Source organism: Pelophylax lessonae (assembly GCF_965119305.1).
Source record: "Pelophylax lessonae genome assembly, chromosome: 3".
Taxonomy (NCBI): Eukaryota; Metazoa; Chordata; class Amphibia; order Anura; family Ranidae; genus Pelophylax; species Pelophylax lessonae.
The window spans coordinates 632220487-632241007 of NC_138770.1; the positions used below are offsets into that span (position 1 = coordinate 632220487).

The following is a 20521-nucleotide window of genomic DNA, read 5'->3' on the forward strand; positions in this document are numbered from 1 at the left end:
GAGGGGACAAACACCAGGAACATGCTTGGTAAGGGGAATCGAGTCGGGAGGAGGAGAAGGGGGAATAGGCATGGTGCAATATTTTGAGTTGTTGCTCTCTCCAAAAGGCATTGCAGATATAGGTGCAAGTGGTGTTAAATCCAGCTAACAGAAGAGGTTTTGTGGCCTTGAGCGATAAGGCTTTGTCCCAAGAGGAAGATAGGTAGTCCTTGGCCTTGGTTTCCAATGCAAACTGAAGCGGTCGGTATATCTGTGATAGCTTCAAGGGGGGTTCCAGGTTCAAAGATTCCAGAGGATTAAGGGTAAAACGTACAAACGGTTTAGAGCAAAGGGAGTTGACAAAGCTATGGAGCTGGTGCACGTAGAGGTATTGAGTAGCGGGTATTCCAAAAGAAGATTGGAGGGTAGAGAAGGAAAGTGGAGATCCAGAAACAGGGTCATAGAGTTGGTGAAGAAATTTCAGGCCACGGTGTGCCCAAGTAGAGTAGATCCGTTCCAGGTTGAGGTGGAAGAGAGCAGGATGGCCTCCAATGTGTAGACACCTAGATAAAAACTTAGGACAACCAAGTTTCTTGCGTACTTCCTTCCACGCAGCCCCAGTGTCTCTGAGCAGGACATGTTGTCTTAAATGCACAGGTAAGTCACCCAGCTTGCAATGTAAGATAGCGCTAAGGTCGAATGGTTTTGCAATTTGTGATTCCAGCGAAAAGTTGGAGACAGTGGAGGTGCCATGAATCCAGTCTAGACCTACCCTAACGAGACTACACAGATTATATAACCTGATGTCGGGAAGGTTCATGCCGCCTCTGATTCTCGGGGGGTATAATTTGTGCAAGGCAATGCGGGGTTTCTTAGAGGACCATAAAAAGGCAGTGAGGGATTTGTGAAAGGTCGTCAGATCTTTGTGTTTTATCAGAAGGGGTAGGGTCTGTATCACATAGAGCAATTTGGGGAAGGAAACCATTTTATATAGGTGACATCTCCCAATGAGGGATATGGGGAGCTTGGACCACCCGGATATTTCTTTGGTGATTTTCTGGAGGAGTGGGGTATAATTCAAGTTATATAGGGCCGATGGGGTCCTGCCAATGTGGATCCCCAGATATTTAATGTGAGACTTTGCTAACGGGAAAGGGGAGGACTGCGACCATGGAGGTGAGTGCGTGTATTTCAGGGATAAAATCTCACTCTTGGCATAATTTATGCGGAGGCCAGAGCACAATCTAAACCTATCAAATATGGATTTCACCCTTCTCGCATCTTGTGCTGGGTTGGAAGAGAATAGCAGTATATCATCTGCGAACAGTACCGAGCGTAGCTCCATATTGCCAACCTGGACTCCGGATAGATTTGCATGGTTAGCGAGATAGCGGGATAAGGGCTCTAAAGCCAAGTTAAAAAGGAGGGGCGATAGGGGGCAGCCTTGGCGGGTACCCTTGTGGAGGGATATGTTGTCAGACAAGACATTGGAGGTGACCACTTTCGCAGTTGGTGATGCGTACATGGTGGTGATGAGGTGTAAAAACGGGCCCGCAAAGCCAAATTTTTGGAGGACTAGGTGTAACCATTGAAAGCTGACGTTGTCAAACGCCTTTTCGGCATCAAGTGTGAGTATAGCGATATCCGAATGCGGGTTTATCTGTTGTTGGGACAAGACGGCTAATACTTTACGAATGTTGGCTGTAGCAGATCGGCCTTTGGTGAATCCTGATTGAGAGGGATGGAGGATCGTGGGCATTATGGTTGCTAGTCTGCGGGCTATTATTTTGGAAAGTAGTTTGGCGTCGAGATTGATCAAAGAGATGGGGCGGTACGACCCAGGTTCGGACGGGTCCTTACCCGGTTTAGGGATCAATTTTATGTGGGCTTGGGACCCTGTGGGGATGTAGGGTCCACCATCTAAAATAAATTGAAAGAGGGACAATAAAGAGGGAGATAGGGCCTGTGTCATTAATTTAAAAAATTCGGAGGAGAAGCCGTCAGGGCCAGGGGCTTTGCCAGGTGACAAGGAAGAGATGGCTTCAAGGACCTCTGAGATGTGGATGGGTGCATTGAGTTGCGAGAGTTGGGAAGCAGAGATCGTGGGCAGAGATACTTCCCGAAGGAAGGAGGAAGCCTCGGTCTCGTCTATGGGGTCTTTACCATACAGTGAGGCATAGAATCTTTCCATGACCAAATTTATGTCTTTGGGGGACGAGACCAGGGAGCCTGCGTGATCCCTCAATGACTTAATTGGTATGACTGTGTGCGGACCTTTGCAGAGACGTGCAAGGAGTTTGCCCGACTTGTTTCCAAATTTATGAAACTGTAAATCGTGTACCGACTTATGGAATTGTTCCTGAGCCAGTGCCCATTTATCAAAATCTTGCTTAGCTTCCTTCCACTGTGTTACGTGTAGGGGTATATGTTGCTGCTGGAGACGAGCGTGCGCAGCCTGGAGTGCCGCACTGGCCTTAAGATAGCCAGCCGTCGCTTTCCTTTTGTATGACGAAGCGAAGGCGATGATACGCCCTCTGAGGACAGCCTTGCCCGTCTCCCACAGCAACACCGGGTCGTCAGCGTGTTGGGCATTATCCGAGAGGAAGGCCTGCCATGTATCCTCCAGTACGCTACGTAGTTCAGCATTATTTGCCAAGTATGAGGGGAAGCGCCAAAGTTTATAGGAAGGCTGTGGGGTGGAGATCGAAAGGGTTATCGAGAGGGGGGAGTGATCGGAGATCACCATATCGTGGAATTCAGGGGAGTGCATTATGCGCAGACTCGGGTGATTGCCTAGAAAGTAGTCGATGCGAGAAAAGGAGCTGTGTGGTGAGGAGTAGAAGGAATAAGATCTATCAATGGGGTATGTCAGTCGCCAGAGGTCTTGAAGCTGGAGACTGTCAGCAAAGTTAGCAAGGAGGGAAGGGGCGACATCCGTCGGGTGGTGTGATTTGGGAATGGGAGTCGACCTATCCATGAGGGGGTCCATCACTGCATTTAGGTCACCCCCCAGTAGAAGAGGTAAGTGGACATGAGGGGCCAGGAGGCCTGTCAACTGCTGGAAAAAGGATACGGACGGGGGGGTGGGGGCATAGACATTAGCTAAGATCACTAATCCAGAGTGTAGAGTCAGTTGGAGGATCAGCAGTCGACCCTCGTCATCTGAATGTAACTGTGAAATGTCGATGGTGACCCGCTTGTGGACTAGGATCAGTACACCAGCTTTACCCTTGGGGGATGGAGAACCGTATACCCGACCCACCCATAACTTTTTCATACGATCTATGTCAGACTGGGACAGGTGTGACTCTTGGAGGAGAGCTATATCGGTGTTTAATCTGCGCAAGTGCCGCAGTATGGCCATGCGTTTATTGGGAGAGCGCAAACCCTTCACATTCCACGAGGTTATGCGCAAGTCAAGGTGGGCGCAGCAGGAGGATTAGGAGCTTGCACAAAGGTAGTGAAGTAGGAAGTGAAGCGTGGGTCACTCGGACTGGGAATACAGGGAAAGTGCAGGGAGGCACAGGGACGGCATGAAGGAAGGGGATAACCAGGGGAGACGGGCCGTACCGTTCCCACTCTAGCCAGGCTAGTGGGGGAAGGGACGAGACATACAAAAAAACAAATAAAGCAGTGTAACGTATCATAAGGAATGCGGACTTCACTTTTTTCCGTATGGAAACATACCTCCGACAGCGTTACCGAGTAGTGGCTGGGCCCGCTCGCTCTGAGGTGAGATGAGACGTGCTGCAGAGAATAATGCAGATCATTCGCCAGGCATGGCATCCCGCTGGGGGTGACGGGGAGGCATCAGTACATCGGTAAGGCTGTGGGTAGGGGGATAACAGGTAAAGCATTATAAACAATTTCTACCGTAACATTGGCAAGTAAGCAGAGGTCATCATATATGCACTCAAGTGAGGCGCATCAGAGGGCTAAAAGGAGAGTCAGAAAGCCAGTCAAACAGTGGATCCAGGAGTATAGATTGGCTTGGTGTAAGCAGTAGGACAGCTCACTGCTACAGAGACAGGCTAACATTGCTTAGCAAGTAGAAACAAAAGGGAAAGTCAGCGGCGTCTGTCTCTGTGTGAGGAGTTGGAGGAGAAGCGACCCCTCTTAGGAGGTACCTTGCGGGGACTGCGAAGATCTCTATGAGGGGGCGAAGCAGACGATGCCGCAGGGGGTAATGTATCCATCGAAAGATGAAGGTGGGTTTGTATGTATTCCGTGGCATCTTCCGGAAGGGAGAAGGCTTTTGTTTCGCCAAACTGATCCGTGAACCTAAGTGTGGCTGGATATGCTAGGGTAAACTTTAGGCCTTTTTGGAACAAGGCATTACAAGCTGGTTGAAATGCTTTGCGACGACGTGCCACTTCTTGTGAATAGTCCGCGAATAATAACAACTTATTGCCATCCAGGACCAATGACTTGGCATTCTTGAAGGAGCGGAGTATGGATAGCCTGTCAGCATAGTTCAAGTAGCGGACAATGACAGGTCGTGGGGTCTTACGATCATTGGAGGGCGCTCCCAAGCGGTGTGCTCGTTCGACAGTGCATGGGGCTGGAAGACCAAGAGCTTGGGGGATACGATTGGAGCAAATGTCAGGAAGGTGACCCGCATTAAATGATTCCGGCAGACCAATGACACGTAAATTGTTCCTACGAGACCTGTTCTCAAGGTCATCGATTTTCTCCAGTAAGTACTGCTGGGTTTGTGCAGTCTTAGTTTCGTTGGCAAAAGTGGATTGGATCTCCTCTTCCAGGTCGGAGACTCTGGATTCCACCTCCGTCAGTCGTTTGGCTTGGTCACCCAGCTCCTTCCTCAGCTGGGTGATCCCCGCAGTCACCGCCCGTTCCACCGCCTCAGTGATGGTGGGGGTGAGTATGGCAGCCACCGCTCGTGCCATGAGCTGGTACTGAGGGTCAGCAGCTAGTTGCGGCGGGAGAGCTGAGTGCTGTGGATCCGCGCCATCCACTACAGGTGCAGCGGCCATATTGCCTGAGGGCTGGGGAGCGGCCTGGAGCTGCGGATCAGGAGGCAGCACGGCCGGATTGCCGGAGGCTCCGTGGACAACGAACCGGTCCATCGATGCAGGGTGATGCAAGGAGACTCACCGGCACTAGATGGGGCGATGAGGGCCGTCAGCGAGCGGTGTAAGCGGGTTTTGTAAGCGGGGTTCGTCGGAGCCGCTGCGCTCACTCCCTCTCCATACGGCGCCGGAACCGGAAGTTATAGGGGGCGTGATTCTAACTGTAGAGGGGCGTGGCTTGTGAAGTCATCACAGAGACATGCGATCCTATATAGCAGGATCGCATAGCCTCTGTCATTACTTCAGTGAGAATGAAAGACGGCTGTGTTTACATCAGCTGTCTGTCCTTCTCTCACTACTGGTTACATGCGCTGGCTCCCCAGGTAACGACCGGGGGTGGGAGCGCGACGCCGGCGGCGCGTGCTCGCCCCCTACAGTCTCCTGAGCGAGCGAAATAGGGCTACGTCGCTTTGCCCAGCAGCGGCTGAGTGCCGCAGTAAATGTGCGGTGGGCGGGGCGCAAGTGGTTACAGATAGCTAAAAGGAACAATGGTGTCATTGGAAACTTATCTGAGAGGCAGAAATTGCCCATTGCTCAAGAAACCCCTAGCTACCTCAGGAGGAACCCTGGTTGGGAAACCCTGGGTTACAGTCTAGCAGTGAAGAACGGAAGTAAATAATTGTTAACCACTTAAGCCCCGGAAGATTTTACCCTCTTCCTGACCAGGGCCTACTTTGCGATTCGGCACTGCGTGACTTTAACGGACAATTGCGCGGTCGTACGACGCTGTACCTAAACAAATTTGACGTCCTTTTTTTCCCACAAACAGAGCTTTCTTTTGGTGGTATTTGATCACCTGTGCGATTTTTTGATCATGCGCTATAAACAAAAAAAGAGCGTCAATTTTGCAAAAATAACAATATTTTTCAAATCTTTTTATATGAAATTCCCCCCCAAAAAAATTTAAAAATCAAAATTTTTTAACATTTTAGGCCAATTTTTTTTCTACTACATATGTTTGGTAAAAAAAATCGCAAAAAGCGTATTTTGATTGGTTTGCGCAAAAGTTATTGCGTTTACTAACTAAGGGAAAGATTTTTGTCATTTTTGTTGTTTTTTTTTTTAACGAGTAATGGCGGCGATCTGCGTTTTTATTGCGGTACTGCGACATTGCGGCGGACAGATCGGACCCTTGACTGACATTTTTGACACTTTTGGGGTTACCAGTGACATTACTGCAGTAATTAGTGCTATACATATGCACTGTTACTGTAAAAATGACACTGGCAGTGAAGGAGTTAACTTTATTGGAGAGGGAGGGGTTAAGTTTGTCCCTAGGGGTGTGTTTCTAACTGTGATTGGCTGTGGCTACTAGTGTAAGAACAGAGATCAACGGTCCTACATAGTAGAACCGTGTGATCTCCATTCTTACACAGGGAAGAATGACAGGCGGCTTTGTTTACATTAGCCGCCTGCCTTTCTTACGGTGTAACGGAAGATCGCGAGTGCCCGGCGGACATCGGGTCCGCCGGGCACACGCGCGGAGGGGTCTGCGACCGCTGGGGAGCGCGCCTCCGGTGGCGCGCGCTCGCTCCCTAGAGCCTCACAGGCTAGCGACGTAGCCCTACGTCGCTTTGCCTGTGAGGGGCTGACCGCTGCAGTAAATAGTTGTGCGGCAGACGGCAAGCGGTTAATATAGCTTTTTTTGCCTTGTCTAATTTATATATGGCTTTCCGATTTAAAGTAGAACTGAACTTTCTCAACCAACATTGCCTATTTGTAATCCTTATGCAGCTAGCATTAGTAAATAGGAAAGTATATTATATTTACTTGTTTTAAACTCTTTTTTTTACATTTCTTCAGTTACTTCCTGGTTTTCCAGGCCTAGGCAAATGACATCATACATCCCAGATGCCTTCAGGAGGGGAGGAGAGGAGGAGAGATTTTCTCAGCTAAGCACAATCTCCAGCCCACATGCCTGAGCTAAGAGCAGATGGATTCCAGGAAGTGAATGCTACATGAATCATCTGCCCTTACTCAAGATAGCCACGGGCAGAAATGCTAGGGGGTGTTTTTCAAAGTGATTTCTCGGTAAAATAAAGCATGGAGACATGGATGGATGGGCGAGTTTGCTTTTATTATTAAAAATGTATTACATTTACATTGTCTGTACCACTTTCTCTGTATCTGTTGATAAAAACCAATAAAATTTGTTTGGGAAAAAAAAAAATAAATTAAAAAGTGTTTTTGGTTTGTGGTACTCAGATACAATGATTGTTCTACTTTAACCACTTAACGTCTGCTCACGTTGCTGCTACTGCAGCAACGTGGCTCGTTATCGTCTAACGACGTAGTACTACGTCGCTAGACTCCTCCCCCCGGAGGCGCGCTCCCGCTGTTTTCAGTCACAGTGGGAGTCGGGCCAGGGGAGGAGCGGCGGCGATGGCCGCTGCTCTTCTCCGATCGTCGGGGAATCGAGTTTGGAGATCCGCCCGCCTGTGTAAACAAAGCGGGCGGATCTCCTAAGTGACAGGGAGTGACAGATCGCAGTGTTCAGCATAGCTGAACATGCGATCTGTCCTTGTGTCACTCAGTCACCTCCCCCCACACACGTTAGTAAGCACCAGGCATACATTAACCCCTCCCTCTCCAATAAAATTAACCCCTTCCCTGCCAGTGTCATTTTTACAGTAACAGTGCATTTATATAGCACTGATTACTGCAGTAATGTCACTGGTACCCCCAAAAGTGTAAAAAATGTCAGTCAAGGGTCCGATCTATATGCCGCAATGTCGCAGTCCCGCAAAAAAAAAAACGCAGATCACCGCCATTACTCGTTAAAAAAAAAAACACCAAAAATGACAAAAATCTTTCCCTTAGTTAGTAAACGCAATAACTTTTGCGCAAACCAATCAAAATACGCTTATTGTGATTTTTTTTTACCAAAAATAGGTAGCAGAAAACAAATTGGCCAAAAATTAAAAAAAATTTGATTTTACATTTTTTTGGGGGGAATTTCATATAAAAAAAATGTGAAAAATATTGTTATTTTTTCAAAATAAATGCTATTTTTTAGTTTATTGCGCAAAAAGTAAATATCGCACAGGTGATCAAATACCACCAAAAGAAAGCTCTGTTTGTGGGAAAAAAAGGACGTAAATTTTGTTTGGGTACAGCATCGCTCGACCGCGCAATTGTCCGTTAAAGTCGCACAGCACCGAATCGCAAAAAGTGGCCCAGACGTAAGACAGCAAAATCCTCTAGTGATAAAGTGGTTAAACTCTTTTTGCAGTAGTCCAGTGTTACAGCATTTTTGTTCTCTTGTACCCAGAAAACAAACATTCAGATGGCTGGTCAAAGTAATGACAGTAATTACTAAGCAACCTCTGGCACAGCAAGGATTTCCCTCCCTCCTCCCCTATCATTCATATTGCCAGTGGGCTTTAGCTGTGTCCATCCATCACAAACATTAACCTTGTTATATATAACAAATCATTGCATTATTTCTCCTCTTTATATGAAGCTGGTTAGCTGCCCACTCTTTGTTATATATTCAGCAGGGTCTCAAAATCATCAGCATTGGGATGATTTACTTAAGGAGTAATATTTAAAAAAAAAATGAAGGAATCAAAAAATCAATGACAGCATAGAGCACACTTTCTCAAACTTTTTTTTTACCATAGATCATGGTTTCTCAACCAGGGTTCCGGGGAACCCTAAGATTCCTCTTGAGGTTTCTAGGGGTTCCTTGAGCAATAGGCAATTTCTGCCTGTTCGATAATTTCCCAATCACACCATTGTTCCTTTTAGCTATCTGTAAGGGGGTTATTCTTCCCAATGAAGACAAGAGTCAGGAGCATTCTTCCCACTGACTGTCACACTAAAGAGTTGTAGATTTTACATTTTTAGCAGTTGTTCCCGAGACCAGAAATTTATTTCAAGGGTTCCTCTGTGTTGAAACGGTTGAGAAAGGCTGTCATAGAGGAACGCTTATAATAATTTTCAGGTCATAGAGAACCCCCCGCTAAAACCAATTCATTAGCGGTCAGTGGGAAGAATGCCTTCTTAACATGGTCACCGGAATGCCACCCTTAGAAATATTTAACTTGACAGCGAAGCGGTGCGGCTCTCATTCTGGGACAACATTATATGATGGCGTACGAGAACTACCACTCGCAGGGGCACGCAGCATGGTGTTTGCAGCCGTGCCCTGTCCCTAGCACATAGGGTGATGACGCGGCTCTTTACCCATGGGATCAGCGGAGTACAATCACAGCCGGTCACCTGTAAATGAGGAAGTGCCGTTTATCGGCGCTCCTCGCCTCACACTGTCAGAGTGTGTGGCGAGGAGAGCAGATCAGTGGCATCTCCTCAAAAGGATGACCAGGACAAGTAATAAGGGCACTGATCAACAGTGCCCTGATTAGAGTAAAGCCCCAGCAGTGCCCATTAGTGACACCAATCAGCAGTAGCGTAGCGTGGGGGGAGCGGAGGGGGCCACTGGCACCGGGCGCAACATTTAGGGGGGCGCATCCCACGCCCGCCATCTGCGGGATAATAGTGTCCCCCATCCCTTTATTATGACAATGCCCCGTCCAGCGGTCCGCCCGCCCACTGTTTCCTGCATTTGGCTCCTTTACTGTCTCTTTGTGCAGGATGAGCAGTGGACGCTGAAGGTGTCACGTGCGGCCAGGGGGCGGGGCTGGTCGTGGGTGAAGATGGCAGCCGGTGGCTCTGTGCATGTGCAGCACCGCTCTTGGAGTCTCTCCCTGCTGTCCAGACCGGCTGCCTCCACGCTGGCTGCTGCTGGCACGCTGTGTCTCTCCTCTGCTCCAGATTGCCTCCTCAAGTCCTCAGTGTCTGGACACAGAAAGATGTGAGTGATGTGCTGCCTGCCCCGGGGGCCCAGGGAAGTGGACATGGGAGGGGGGGAGATAGGTCAGTGTAGGGGGTTGTCAGTGTAGGTGTCAGTATATGGGGGGGGTGTCAGTACATGGGGGGGGGGAATCAGTGTAGGGGGTGTCAGTGTATGGGGGGGTCAGTGTAGGGGGGGACAGTGTAGGTGTCAGTGTATGGGGGGGGTCAGTGTAGGGATCAGTCTAAGTCTCAGTGTAGGGGAGTCAGTGTGTGGTGTCAGTGTATGGGGGGTCAGTGTAGAGGGTGTCAGTGTATGGGGGGGGGGGGGGGTCAGTGTAGGTATCAGTGTATGGGGGGGGGGGGGTCAGTGTAGGGATCAGTGTAAGTCTCAGTGTAGGGGAGTCAGTGTGTGGTGCCAGTGTATGGGGGGTCAGTGTAGAGGGTGTCAGTGTATGGGGGGGGGTCAGTGTAGAGGGTGTCAGTGTATGGGGGGGGGTCAGTGTAGGTATCAGTGTATGGGGGGGGGGTCAGTGTAGGTATCAGTGTATGGGTGGGGGTCAGTGTAGTTGTCAGTGTAGGGGTCAGTGTAAGTCTCAGTGTGTGGTGTCAGTGTAGGGGGGGTCAGTGTGTGGTGTCAGTGTAGGGGGGTCAGTGTGTGGTGTCAGTGTAGGGGGGTCAGTGTAGGTGTCAGTGTATGGGGGGTGTCAGTATAGGTATAAGGTAGGTCTCTGTGGTGGTCAGGTAGGTCAGTGTAGGTGTCAGTGTATAGGGGGGGGGGTCAGTGTAGAGGGTGTCAGTGTATGGGGGGGGGTCAGTGTAGGTATCAGTGTATGGGGGGGGGGTCAGTGTAGGTATCAGTGTATGGGTGGGGGTCAGTGTAGTTGTCAGTGTAGGGGTCAGTGTAAGTCTCAGTGTAGGGGTGTCAGTGTAGGGGGGGTCAGTGTGTGGTGTCAGTGTAGGGGGGTCAGTGTAGGTGTCAGTGTATGGGGGGTGTCAGTATAGGTATAAGGTAGGTCTCTGTGGTGGTCAGGTAGGTCAGTGTAGGTGTCAGTGTATAGGGGGGGGGGTCAGTGTAGAGGGTGTCAGTGTATGGGGGGGGTCAGTGTAGGTATCAGTGTATGGGGGGGTCAGTGTAGGTATCAGTGTATGGGTGGGGGTCAGTGTAGTTGTCAGTGTAGGGGTCAGTGTAAGTCTCAGTGTAGGGGTGTCAGTGTAGGGGGGGGCCAGTGTGTGGTGTCAGTGTAGGGGGGGTCAGTGTGTGGTGTCAGTGTAGGGGGGTCAGTGTAGGTGTCAGTGTATGGGGGGTGTCAGTATAGGTATAAGGTAGGTCTCTGTGGTGGTCAGGTAGGTCAGTCTAGGTGTCAGTGTATAGGGGGGGGGGGGTCAGTGTAGAGGGTGTCAGTGTATGGGGGAGGGTCAGTGTAGGTATCAGTGTATGGGGGGGGGTCAGTGTAGGTATCAGTGTATGGGAGGGGTCAGTGTAGTTGTCAGTGTAGGGGTCAGTGTAAGTCTCAGTGTAGGGGTGTCAGTGTAGGGGAGTCAGTGTGTGGTGTCAGTGTAGGGGGGGGTCAGTGTGTGGTGTCAGTGTAGGGGGGTCAGTGTAGGTGTCAGTGTATGGGGGGTGTCAGTGTAGGTATAAGGTAGGTCTCTGTGGTGGTCAGGTAGGTCAGTGTAGGTGTCAGTGTAGTGGCCTGTGTAATGGTCTAGTAGATTTGTGTAGGGGGCGCAAATTACTTACCTTGCCCCGGGCGCTGACAACCCACGCTACGCCACTGCCAATCAGTGCACATCAGTGACACCAATCAGTGCCCATCAGTGACACCAATCAGTGTTCATCAGTAACCCTAATCAGTGCCCATTAGTGATGCCAGTCAGTGCCCATCAGTGCTGCCCATTAGTGCCCATCAGCGCCACCCATCAGTGCTGCCTATCAGTGTCCATCAGTGCCGCCTATCAGTGCTCATCAGTTTTGCATATCAGTGCCACCCATCAGTGCCCATCAGTGCGGCATATTAGTGCCTCCTCATCAGTGCCAGCTAATTAGTGCCCTTCAGTGCTGCCCATCAGCGCCACCCACCAGTGCTTCCTATCAGTGCCACCTATCAGTGTCCATCAGTGCCACCTATCAGTGCCGCCTATCAGTGGTCACTAGTTTCGCATATCAGCGCACATCAGTGAAGGAGAAAAATGACTTATTTACAAAATTTACTGACAGAAACTAAGAAAAACGTTTTTTTCAAACTTTACATTCTTTTTTTTTTTGTTGTAGTAAAAACATTAAAAAAACCAGCAGTGACTGAATACCACCCAAAGAAATCTCTATTTGTGTGAAAAAAAAATGATAAAAATTTAATTTGAGTACAGTGTTGCATGACCGCGCAATTGTCATTCAAAGTGTAACAGCGCTGAAAGCTAAAAATCGGCCCAGGCAGGAAGGGGGAGAAAGTGCCCAGTAGGCAAATGGTTAAAAAGGTCATTGGTGTCATGCCATTGTGGTGTTGGCACTGGGACTATGCAGGCACTATCAAATAGCAGACCAATTAACCCTGGTTGAGAATGACTGGTATAGAGGTAGTATAGGGGCGGCCATCTCTGCTCTCTTTTTGCCTCTCTGGTCTACTTCTCACAATGCTAGTCCCTTGGCTTTCATGCTAATCCGTTGGCTTCAAGTTATTCTTAAGCTGGTCATACACTGTTAGCAGGGAGGGTAGAAGGGGTGACTGCCCCTGGCACAGGGAACTTATGTGCGGGAGGGGGGGCACCACATTGTGTGTTCCCACCTCTGTAGCACTTTAGGTCTATACGTTTTATGTAGAAAGGGGGGAATTGTATTGGAGACACAATGGGGGGGGGGGGGCTGGATTTGTGGTAGGAGGGGGGATTTGACAGAGGTGTTCGACAGGTGGTGACAAAGGGCGATTTGTGCAAGTGGAGATTTGGGGAGTTGATAGAATTTGTACTAGGAGGGATGTTTTGGAGGGGGGGGGGGTGCTAGGAGGGGGGGATTTGGAGAAGGTTTTTTTTTTTTTTTTTGCTGTGGCATGATGCTAACACTTTTCGGGGGTGGGGGCACTTTGTTATCTAGCCCTGAGCACTAGATAACCTTGTCCCAGCAGTGACATGGATTCTAGAATCCCCACCACCAGTACATTTATTCTTACAGTGACACCCACAGCTGTTGATTGAGAAAAGCTATTCAACGTGTCCCTTCAACAGAGGTCAATTTAACAATCAACGTCTTTTGGGTAGGAGTGGCCACACAATAATCAAAACTTGTTTGGGCCGTGCTGAACCAGCTGAATTTTGATCAGTATATGGGCAGCATAATTCACTGACTACGCAAATCAAGAGTCCTGACTTCATTCTGACTTTCCTTATATGCATACTTGTTCCAGGTCTTTCAGAAAAAAATGCAGACAGCCAGGCAATTGGTATTTTTAGGAAGTCAGGAATGGCAGCCTTCACATATTTTCTATCCATATAGGTTTCCCTCAAAGGGGTATTCCACTTTTACTTTGCTGCTGCAAGGACAAGTTTCTCCTCTCACCCTTACCATACAGTTTTTGAAGTTGTTACACACTCAAATTCCTGTGACCTGGTCTTCCACATATTTGTCCATGAATTTACAGTACTGTGCAAAAAATTTAGGCAGGTGTGAAAATGCTGTAAATTAACCACTTTACCTCTGGCCACTGTGCCTCTACTGCGGCACAGTGGCTCGTTATCGTCCAGCGACGTAGACCTACGTCGCTGGACTCCTCCCCCTGTAGGCGCGCTCCCACTGTTTTCAGTCACAGCGGGAGTCGGGCCAGGGGAGGAGCGGTGCCGCTCTTCCCCGATCGTTGGGGAATCTAGTTTGGAGATCCGCCTGCCTGTGTAAACTCCCCCCCCCCCACACGTTAGTAAGCACCAGGCATACATTAACCCCTCCCTCTCCAATAAAATTAACCCCTTCCCTGCCAGTGTCATATTTACAGTAACAGTGCATATATATAGCACTGCTTACTGTAGTAATGTCACTGGTAACCCCAAAAGTGTAAAAAATGTCAGTCAAGGGTCCGATCTGTCCGCCGCAATGTCGCAGTCCCGCAAAAAAAAATCGCAGATCGCCGCCATTACTCGTTAAAAAAAAAAACACCAAAAATGACAGAAATCTCTCCCTTAGTTAGTAAACGCAATAACCTTTGCGCAAACCAATCAAAATATGCTTATTGTGATTTTTTTTACCAAACATAGGTAGCAGAAAACAAATTGGCCAAAAATTTAAAAAAAATTAGATTTTTACATATTTTTTGGGAGGAATTTCATATAAAAAAATGTTAAAAATTTTGTTATTTTTTCAAAATAAACGCTCTTTTTTTTGTTTATAGCGCAAAAAGTAAAAATCGCACAGGTGATCAAATACCACCAAAAGAAAGCTCTATTTGTGGTAAAAAAAAGGACGTAAATTTTGTTTGAGTATGGCGTCGCACGACCGCGCAATTGTCAGTTAAAATCGCACGGCGCCGAATCGCAAAAGGTGGCCTGGACGTAAGACAGCAAAATCCTCCGGTGGTAAAGTGGTTAAGAAAGCTTTCAGAAATTGAAGTGGTAAGAGTTTATTTTTTTATGAATTAATAAAATTATTAAAAAAAGTAAACAGAAGAGAATCCAAATCAAATCCATATTTGGTGTGATCCACCCTTTGCCTTCAAATTAGCATCAATTCTTCTAAGTACACTTGCACACAGTTTTTGAAGGAGCCCAGAAGGTAGGTTGTTCCAAACATCTTCCAAACATCTTGGAGAACTAAGCAAAGATCTTCCAGGACTCCTTTTTCTTCTTTACGCTAAAGATAGTTCTCATGACATTGGCTGTATGTTTGAGGTCATTGTCTTGCTGCACAGTAAATGTCAGGGCACCATTGATCCTGACGAAATTTCCAACTTCATTTGCAGAAATGCAGCCACAAACTTGCAAGGAACCTCCACCATGCTTCACTGTTGCCTGCAGACACTCATTATTGTACCATTCTCCAGCCCTTCGCTGAACAAACTGTCTTCTGCTACAGCCAAATATCTCAAATGTTGACTCAGTCCAAAGCACCTGCTGCCATTTTTCTGCACCCGAGTTCCTATGTTTTCATACATAGTTGAGTCTCTCAGCCTTGTTTCCATGACCGAGGTATGACTTTTTTGGCCACACTTCTTCCATGAAGACCGCTTCTGGCCAGACTTTTCTGTAGTAGATGGGTGTACCTGGGTCCCACTGGTTTCTGCCAGTTCTGTGCTGATGGCACTGCTGGACATCTTCTGAAGTCAAAGGGAAGCAAGCATGATGTGTCCTTCATTTGCTGCATTAAATTTCCTTGGCTGACCACTGTATCTACAGTCCACAACGTTGCCTGTTTCTTTGTACTTCTTCAATAGAGCTTGAACAGCACATCTTGAAACCCCAGTCTGCTTTGAAATCTTTTCCAGGAAGAGACCCTGTTGATGCAGTAGAGCTACCTGGTGTGCTAGGTCTTGCCATGGTGTATGACCTGTGACATAAAACTCTCCCACAACCTCACCTTAGTAGCAGAGTCTGGCTGTTACTCACCCAGTTTTAAGCCTTTTACAAAGCTGTTTCTGTTTCAGTTAATAGCTGTTTTTCAACCTACATATGAAATTGATGATCATTAGCACCCCCTTGGTAAAATTGGTTCATCATACACCTGGCTTTAATCTTACAAAATCCCTGACTTTGTGAAAATGTAAAAAGCGTGCAAATGTAATAACTAATGCTGGTTCGAAACCAAATGGTAGTCACACCAAATATTGATTTGTTTTAGATTTTGCTTCTGTTTAGGCCCCGTTCACACTGGGGCGATCCGACTTCCCGGGGCGACCTCTGAGGTCGCTGTGCGAGCAGTGCGCCGCGACCTCGGAGCGGCCGGCACGGACTTCATAACATTGAAGTCTATGACGGTCGCTCCGGGTTGCCCCAAAGAAGCTCCGGACCCTTTTTCTAAGTCGGAGCGACTTGTGTCGCTCCTATTAGAACGGGTCCGCAGCTTCTCTATGGAAGGCGACCTATGGCGACCTGTGAGGCGACCAGGTCGCCTCACAGGTCGCCCTAGTGTGAACGGGAACTCACTCACATTTTGTAAATTGATAAAAATAAACAATTAAAAAAATCTATATTTTTGAAAACATTCTTACTTTACAGCATTTCTTCACACCTGCCTAAAACTTTTGCACAGTACTGTATATTGTCAAAACTGCAAAACACAGATGCTTGGATATGAACTGAATGTTATGGAAAGTGATACTGGAAAATGAAATCATTGTGGAACTGAATTTTCCATTTTTACATTTTGATGTTTGAAAGGAGAGAGATCATCCAGCACAAGACTTATACAGGTCTTCAAAAGCTGAATTTGCCTAGAGGGAACCAATAGCAATTTGCTGCCTGCAGTGTAAATGTACAGCTCGAATGTAAATTTCTGTGTATATAGCAGGTGCCCCTTGCTCCAACTTTATATTGTTTTCTACCTCCTTCCCAGGAGCAGTTGGCCATGGTGTTTCCTGCAGTTTAAATTTAACACCGCTATTGTTGGACAATCCCAATGGAATAGGCAGCTATCATATAACATCTGTGGTCACCTTAACATGAACTAATCCGTCTGACTTAATTTGTCAAATAATCAACCCTCTTGTGGACAAGAACAACAGGACTGCCATCACACTTGAGGAAAGTCGCTAAAACAGCAGCTTGAAGTCATTAAATGTGTAAAGGGTCTAAAAAACATTCTAGTGGAAAGCATGTATCTAGACCAACAGGAGATTATTGTTTTTTATAATGAATAGTATGGGCCATCTAGAACAAGCTTATAGCAAATACAGTAAGTAAAAGCAGCAGCAAAAGCACATAGACATCCCTGGTATGAGTATATAGTAGGTACCTATCATAGGTGGGCATACCATATGTGCAGATTGTAAAGCTTGTACCAGGATCCTTAGGGTTTTATTTTTACCAAATACATGTTAGATGGGTGCTGGGACCCCACATGGACTTAGACACTGCTCGTTTAAATCTAGCTGCCAATTAATACATACACAGTAAATACATCTTTTTAATAAGCCAGCAGGTGAATAGTGGTGCCCAAAAATTGGTCTTGTACAGGGGTCCCTTGACGACTCTGTCAACCTTTGATATTTATGAATCAAGATGATCAAGATGTCTCCTCTACTTTGCAAAGTCTGCTGGACACAGATTATTACTAATGTCTTTTTAAGTGAAGATTTTGACAAAGTGATTTTAATCTCTGGCCAACTGTAGCAAAGATTTGGATTGGTTCATATAAGCAAAGACTGGACTTTGGTTCCATTTTTTTTTTCCCCACACATTCACATGAATCATCCCAGTTGTCATACAGGCTTCTACAGTAGGACAGTATATGCACACATGTCATTAAAATATATATATATATAATATATTTGCTAGCCTCTGAGAAAAGTATAGCATCTGTTGTCAGTTTTTAGCAAAAGTATTTCAAATATTCTCTATGCAGGCGTATACAATACTACTAAATAAATATCTATTGACAAAAGGTGCATTCTAAGAAAATATACCTTTAGAGTGATGTTCTTTGAGTTAAAACAGTCTTAAGCAGAGTTAATGATTTTGTGCACAAGCAGCAGGATGGCAAGGAACATGTTAATGCGTAGTATGTGACTCCCTGGTAAACACGCAGAGGTCTGATAATGAGGTCTATCAGGATTACTGTACAAGTGTTTCTATGTGATGTAATCCCAGAGCTTGAAGAATGTTTTAAACTCTGCTAACTTCTAGTGTACCAGTCTATTTCCTATCCAGCTAGAGAAAGAAATATGATGCTTATTGCTGCACAAGCCCTGGCTTATGTTTGGTTTATGCCCTTCTGTCACATGATTGTCTTGTAATATAAGCAGCCCCCTTCCCCCCAAGACAGACGTACACTGATAATACTGAGAATGACTGGTCGTACCCCGAAGGTTCCCACAGACTTGCTGTATACCTGTGCTCCTCCACGCTCCTATTCTCTGCTGTCTTCCAGTCGGGCAAGGTGCTGGCACAGAGGACCACCATGGAGACAATAACAAACAGTATGGACACGACCGCCAAGATCTGGGCTGCCAAGGATGAGGTGGGCTCCTCAAAAGTCCTTCTCATGCGCTCCAGCCACTTCTTGTCCTCAGGAGGCGGAATGTTCTCTTTCACGGTGCTCTCATCAGGCTTACTCTCGTCGGACAGGTAGGTGTAAGTGTCCGACATGCGGTCATCAAGTCTCCTCTGGCAGCAGTACTCTAGTTGGGAGCACTCCAAGCCCCAGTAGATCATCTCATTGTAGAAGGACAGCTCGCACATTTGGGGCACGAACCTCAGTTTGCCATACTTGACGTACATCATGATAAAGCCAAAGGCTTCAGAATGCCTGTCGAAGAAAAACTCGTTCCTCTCCTGGTCGTAGTCGTCACACACCTCTAGAAGATCCTTCTCCGAAGAACAGTCGTGTAGCCTGCTCACCCGTCGTAGAGGGAAATCCTTAATCAACTCCTGAGAGAAGGAATACTTTGCACCCCCGACATTGAGAGTAAAGGAATCTCGGGAAAAGTTCATTGCGGTGGCGGAAACGTCAGTGCTATCCTTCAGTACCACCCCAAACATCGGAGGTCCTTTCACCTTAAAGTTTTCCCTCTGTTTCCACCTCCGGATTCCTTACAGCCTGTCTGTCCGGGTAGGTCCAGGCAGGTAAAAAATACAGGGCACAACATGATGAATTAACTGATGAGGTTAAAGAAAACAAAGTTCTTGACCCAAAAAAGGTCCAACATCCCTCTAAGGCTCCTCTTGAGCTACATCTTCCTGCCACATCATCCAAATTGTCTTGCAGTCGCTTGCAGTCATCAGGTCTCTCCTCTACATTGTATTTTCAGGGAAACTCTGGGGAGCTAATGAAATGAAGAGATGGAAGGAAGAGGGAGAGTGCTGAGAGCTACCAGCTCTACTGCCTGCTCTGTGTCTGGTGAACTTTACTCAATGTGAGAATCACTCAGAGGCAGGCAGGGAGGGGAGGGAGAAAGGAGGCGATAGGGGAGGTGGAGTGGCTTGTGTCTGCTACACAAATCTACTAGGTACTTTCCTATAAAGCTCTATTACAAAGATGACTGTAACGTTACTGTATACATGCTGCACACTGTGACAGCTGTTCCTCCCTTATCGGTCATTATTGCATTAAAAGCATCGGTAGAGGGTCAACTGGAAGGAGCAGATGAAGCCAACTTTGTCATTTCATTGTTTTAGTTTCCATCACTTTTCTTCTGAGAAGAATATCTAAAAGAAAAATGCAGAGCGTAAAATGAATAGACTTTGTATTCCTTTGCATTAATTTCCCGTCTTCTCTCGTCCTCTCTTTTTGTGTCTCTTTCTTCTGTCTCTCTCCTCATCACACAGGATATAATATAATAACCAATTCATAATTTAGGAAGTACCGTGTCAGCATTCAGCTGATTATGTTCTACTTCTCATGACGAAATATTTATTGTGCTATTCATTTTTTTTTTAGATCAATACAGCAAATAATGAACTCATCGATGGGATGACAAGGGGAAGATCCCAGCCATACAGAATATAAATTGTAACTTCTACTGCTCCAGCTGCTAGTACATTAAACCGTTCTTTGAAGCATTGATGTTCCCAGCCAATACGGTACACACAGCGCTCTATCTCCACCACTGTGCTGCCACAAAACATAGTTTGCTTTGAATTACAGTGCGGTCGTGCTCACTGTCTGTACTCCCCATAAATAAATTACAGACATCTATCTAACCCAAGTTGATGGATTTATTGGTGGACTTTATTTAACCCTTAAAGCTCCTGACAGATAAAAAAAACCCCCAACAAAAACTATTAAATCCCAGTATGCATTTATTAAAAAGTCATTACATAAATTTTTCCATGTAGCCTGCATAAGTACCTGAATCTGTCTTGTAATCCTCCTTCTGTAATTTCTACACTGGTTGAGGGTAGGCCAGCTCTTGAAGTCAGTAAGCCTCTACTGCTTATTCTATATGAACAAATGAAAAATACCGTAGATGGTATTATGTTGCATAAAATATGTATCAATTAAAATGTTTTATATTTTCACTTTTACTTTTATAATATTTTTAATTTTCTGTGCCCAATTGTTTAGGTAGTATATTTCCCCCCTTTTTTTGTTGCTCGGTGGCGTTGGGCCGCTGTGAACCTCCAGATGTATGTCTGCCGGGCAGCATTAAAATAGAGTCACGTTTTGATTATTTTTTCACATCAATGCCATTTGCAGAGGCTGGCTCTATCATGGTTGTCAGGCTTAAGAGTGAGGCTTGTACCAGATTTCCTCGTTGGTTTGAGCGGCATCCATACCGAGGCTTGAAGCAGGAGCTATGTGTGTAACTGGCCTTCAAAGCGGGGCTAGAAACGCACGCCCGACGTTATCTGAGATGGCTATTGTTTTTATTGTGACCCGAGAGCGAGGCTTTAAGTGTATACCTTGCGCCATCTTAGATGATTACTGTTTTTATTGAGAGCCGAGAGCGAGGCTTGAAAGGTACGTCCAGCGCCATCTTTGATGGCCATTTTCCTCAGTCTGATTTCGAATTTTACATGATTGA

The 20521-nt window shown here is 46.7% G+C and overlaps 1 protein-coding gene across 2 annotated transcripts in view; it reads right to left on the reverse strand.

Moving 5' to 3' along the window:
* Positions 1–19716, reverse strand: part of KCNG3 (potassium voltage-gated channel modifier subfamily G member 3) — a 79609-nt gene extending 59893 nt beyond the window's left edge. Inside the window, exon 1 of one of the 2 annotated variants that reach the window (XM_082251805.1) lies at positions 17887–19716. In XM_082251805.1, the coding sequence (XP_082107931.1) occupies positions 17887–18536 (650 nt within the window). In that variant the 5' untranslated portion in view covers positions 18537–19716. Of the gene's footprint in view, positions 1–17856 lie in introns of both variants that reach the window. The other variant, XM_082251804.1, reaches the window with a different exon arrangement.
* Between the last annotated feature and the right edge of the window lie 805 nt (positions 19717–20521).